At 34.8% G+C, this 4,941-nt stretch overlaps 1 protein-coding gene across 1 annotated transcript; it reads left to right on the forward strand.

Moving 5' to 3' along the window:
* Positions 1-4,000: 4,000 nt before the first annotated feature.
* LOC149147419 (histone H2B.5-like) lies at positions 4,001-4,706 on the forward strand. Its single transcript, XM_089440516.1, has one exon. The coding sequence runs from the start codon at positions 4,057-4,059 to the stop codon at positions 4,474-4,476; it is 420 nt and encodes a 139-aa protein (XP_089296642.1). The 5' UTR covers positions 4,001-4,056; the 3' UTR covers positions 4,477-4,706.
* The last annotated feature ends 235 nt before the right edge of the window (positions 4,707-4,941 follow it).

Here is a 4,941-nt window from a genome sequence, read left to right on the forward strand (position 1 = left end):
CCTACTATCCTACCCAAGCCAGTAAGGACTCTATTCATGCTGGTCCAGCTTTCTAGAATGATATCATTTGGATTCCACAAAATTGCAATACCTCCCGCAGAGCCAATAGCATCTTGCCCCATAACTTCGTATTGCAGTTTATTTTTTTCAATTATTCCTTCAAGCTGTTGAACTATAATTTTTGTCTCCTGTAAAATCATAATACTAGGCTTCTCTTTTTTCAATTTCTTTTTCATATATCTCTGTTTACCCTTACTGTTCAAACCCCTAATATTCCAATTGATAAAAATCATTTAAAACTTTTGGGAGGAGGGGAAGAATACCTCTGACAGAGGTATCACTTTACCTGAGTTTATCAACGTTTCTCCCACAGTCTGGATAGTTTCACTCATCGTTTTCCGACCTCTTTTCCTACTATTTTTGCCAGAGCCGTCCATTCCCACCTGTCCATTCCCCTGCTCATTTCCTATAATTATCTGCTTGTCCATGTTCTCCCCTTTTTTTTCCTTGCACTTTTGAAATGCTTCCTTATACAATTGTTTCTGCTTCTCAGGTATGAATCTACTATCTAGATATTTCCATTCCTGAATTAGCTGTTTCATGATTCTCTCCTCCTCCACCTCACTTTCTACTTGGTTTTCCACTTCCATCTGGGATTGTATTGCTGCACTTTCTTCCTTTCCTTCCATCCGTTCCTCAATAGTTTTCCTTAAATTTGCATCTTTTCCTTTGTTTTCACTTACAATTTCCATTGGTGTATTTCCAGGGTCTTCGTCGTCCTCCAGATTTACTTCATAGTCCTCGTTCTCGCTCTAAAGCACTTGAAACTTGTTTTGACTTGTTGTGTGGCTGGGTTTTTCTTGTGACTGGGATTTTGGTCCCTCCTTGCTCTGTTTCTTTCTCCTTGTGACCTGTTGAAAACCCCTGTCTGCCTCCACTTTCTTTGAATTTTTCTGATATTCCTCTTGACTTCTCTTTGACTCCTCCTCCTTATTCAGCGGGCATTGCCGATATAGATGGCCATATTCATGGCATTTGCGGCACCTAAACGGGATATGTTCATAGTCTATTGGCTGTTGCCAGATTTCATCATGATATTCCAACTCGATACTTTCTGGGAGGGGTTCTGCTAAATTCATGTAGACACAGATCCTTGCATATGAAGTATATTTGCCTCGTTTTGTAGCTTCTGCAATTTTAACAAAACCCCCGATTGAGTTCCCGATTCCTTCTAAAATTTCAGGGTCCCAGAATTCGTCTGGGAGCCCGAACAGTCTAACCCAGATTGGGGCGTCCAACCTTTTTTCCTTTTCTGGGTTGTATCTTTCTTCCCAGTATTTCATGAACAGGCTTGCATTGTTCATGAAGTACGGTCCTTCTTCGAAAACCCTATCTTTGTCCTCCAGATTCGTGAAGATAGCTGTGAAAAACCCTTTTGCTCCCAATTTCAGATCTATATGGCCTTTTGGTCTCCACCTTTGATCAATCCATCTGTATAACTCCTTCTCAGATGGCCAGTAGCCTATGAATTTGCATATCAGGGCATGGTCCTTCATGTAACAGTTATATTCTTCAAGTTTGTTGCAGGGAATGACATATCTTGGTTGTTTTGGTGCCCTAGGTAGGAATTTTCCTCCCATCCTTTTCTGCCATAGGTTACCCATCACTGGGGCATACCTTTCCTTCTGGTTATGCTGCATTCCGCTTGCACTGGTCTCCCCTGCTACCACATTTTTGAAGGAGGGGTTCTCTCCCCTCCCCTTTGGGTTTTCCATTTACCCCTCAGCACTTGACTCTAATTATTTACCCTTACTTCGCTGTTGAAGACTGGTTGCCTGAGCTGCGTGTATTGTGAGATTCTTTTTCCGGATCTGACCTCTTCGGCTTTCTTCGTCCTCTCTCCCGCGTTATTCGCCTGTCAAATCCGTCTGCTGCGTCGTCTGCAAACCCTAGCAGCGCGCACCCTCGCCCTCATTCCCTCCCCATCTCCACAATCAAAATATGTTATAAATATATATTTATTCAATTTAATTTTATAACATTTTTGCATGGACTAAGTAAAATTATATAAAAATAAAGATAAAAGTAAACAATAAAATTATTAATTAAAATTATTAATAATTAATAATTAAACCAACTTAGATCCATCTTAACGATATATCAACCTCCTAAAGGGATTAAAATTCTCTAGGTTTAAATGCTTCTTGAAGTTTTTCACTAAATTAGATCAAGAATTAAGATGGATCTAGGTTGATTAATAATTAAATTAAAATTTTGAAAGTTTGTTACAAAATAAACACACATATGAACGTAATTAAATGAAAATTTGGGAAACACTATTAGAAAATAAACATCTCAACATAAAAATAAAAACACAAATTTTGGAAAACCCACAATGAACGCTTTGAAAGAAGTGTGGATTAACCCCCCAATAATTTATTACAAAGAATATATGATACTTACCCCGCATCCCCCACCCCTTGCTCTCTCTCTATATATATAATTCAACCATCACAATTGATTTAATTCCTATTCAACTACTAAGAATTTTGAAATTTAACCATCTTAAAATAAATCCCAACTAACAAAATTTGACATTATATTCAAAATACTTATTTATAACTTATAACAAAACTCTTCCAAATTTGAAGCAAAATAAAAATTCGTCTATTCTAGTAAAACCTTTAAAAATTGACTTTATATTCAAAATACTTTAATGTATAAATCACATTGAATATTTTGGTCGATGCTTTTCGAACCAACAAGTGTGACGCGTTTCGAACCAACAAGTGTGGTTCATGTTCAGGGCACGATGAAGAAACAGATCTAGGAAGAGGGTTAAATAGGGAGATAGGTCAACCTAACAACTATAAAAACGAAAAATTTAATATTATTTAAATAGATTTAATTATTTCATTAATTGTTTATTTAATCAATATATATTAAAGTCAACTTATTAACCCAACAGTTAAATTTGACTAGGGTTTTGATACTATTAATAAATTTATAAAAGGGTTTTATAAATCTTATTAATATATTGTCTTATTATCTCAACTCTTATATTAATAATATTTAATTAATTAATAAAATGACTATTATTATTATTTTGTTACTCTTTCTCATATTTATTTTTTTTTATTTTTTTTTTTTAAATTTAATGTTACTAAATATTAATACTAATATTACTAATAGATATCAAAATACTTATTTATAGCTTATCACAAAACTCTTCCAAATTAAAAAGTAAATAAAGCATCCATCATTAACTTTGACTAAACTTTTAGAAATTTAACCAAAAAAATGTCATTAACTATTCCAATAAAACTCGTTAAACACCAAACATTAACATTTGACTTTATATTCAAAATATTTATTTATAGCTTATCATACCACTCTTCCAAATAAAAAAATAAAATAAAAAAATAAAAAACTTATAGTTAAGATATTGCAGAAAACTTTTAAACTTATCATGCACCCTTGAAAGATGTATGGATTAGTTTTAAGGAATTTAGTGCGTCCATAGGGGTTCTTGAAAGAGATGTTGTAATGTTTAACATTTTGATTAGGTCAAAATCAAATAAAAATAATAAAAATAAAAATAAAATAATTAATAATTTTAATTATCAATAAAATATTTTAACTCATAAAAATGAATAAAACTAAAAATAAAAATATAATTAATAAATATAATTATAATTAATAATTAAACAAACTTAAATTCATTTTAATTTTGAATGTATTAAGTGTCAAAAACTATAAAATTTCTTAAAATACAAATCTCTTTAGTCTCTTTTAAAGTAAAGAGAGATTTGATCCAGGTGGTGACTTGACCGTTAAAATGAATGTAACCTACTCAAAGTTTGAATCCACCCCTAAAATCTGGCCTACGTCAACAATCCGTGGCGCCAGATATCAGCCAATAGGAAAGACACTCCAGCCCTTATATAATGAAACGACCTCTTGCTTTCATTTTGCATAGACGCTTTTTCATTTTACAGATATAGCAACACCGAGTCTTTTCTGTGGTCTCAGGTTCGAGTCACGATAGTGACATCAATGGCCCCTAAGGCGGAGAAGAGACCTGTGGCTGGGAAAAAGCCAGTGGCGGGGAATTCCCCTTCAACAGAAAAGAAGCCTTCGAAGTCGGAGAATAAGGTAGTAAAGGAAGGAGACAAAAAGAGCAAGAAGCACAAGAAAAGTGTGGAGACGTACAAGATCTATCTCTTCAAGGTTCTGAAGCAGGTCCATCCGGAAATGGGTATTTCCAGCAATGCCATGGGAATCATGAACAGTTTTATCAATGATTTATTTGAGAAATTGGCGAACGAAGCATCCAGACTCTCTCGCCTCAGCAAGAAGCCAACTATTACTTCACGGGAGATCCAGACAGCCGTAAGACTCGTTCTTCCAGGGGAGCTCTCCAAGCAAGCCGTGTCTGAGGGTACTAAGGCCGTTACAAAATTCAGCAGCGCTTAGAGTCCGGTCCTCTTTTGGCGATTTCTTTTAAATAGGTGTAGGGTTTGATAACCGTCATCTGGTCAGAGGGAGTCGCATTTTGGTCCGGCTGCATCACAATTTTAAAATTTTTGCATTTTCGCTTCTTTCTGCATCACAAGTTTTTGCATTTTGGTCAGTCTGCATCACAAGTTTTGCATTTTCCGTTCTTTTTTCTTGTTCTTGTGTAAGACTCCGAAACGGATTCTTATTCTCAGTCTTTTCCTCTTGAATTGCTCTTCAATTGAGCTTTCACATGTTGCTTTAAAGATTTGAAGTCAATATAATAAAATTTATTTTCTGTTTGTTTGAAAAACTTGCAGTATCTTTCTTTGATATACAGAATTGGAACATGTATCATATGTTGTTCGGCCGTGCGCATCAAGGCCCTGGTAAGAGGATATTTTTATATGCGGAATTGGTGTTATTCAGCTGTGCACTTGAAAG

Source organism: Pinus tabuliformis, chromosome 9, assembly GCF_031772625.1.
Source record: "Pinus tabuliformis cultivar Carrire ecotype Pingquan chromosome 9, CPIR1, whole genome shotgun sequence".
Taxonomy (NCBI): Eukaryota; Viridiplantae; Streptophyta; class Pinopsida; order Pinales; family Pinaceae; genus Pinus; species Pinus tabuliformis.

Excerpts from the sequence above, each read along its gene's own strand:
- LOC149147419 (XM_089440516.1), top strand. The coding sequence starts at position 4,057 with ATGGCCCCTAAGGCGGAGAAGAGACCTGTGGCTGGGAAAAAGCCAGTG.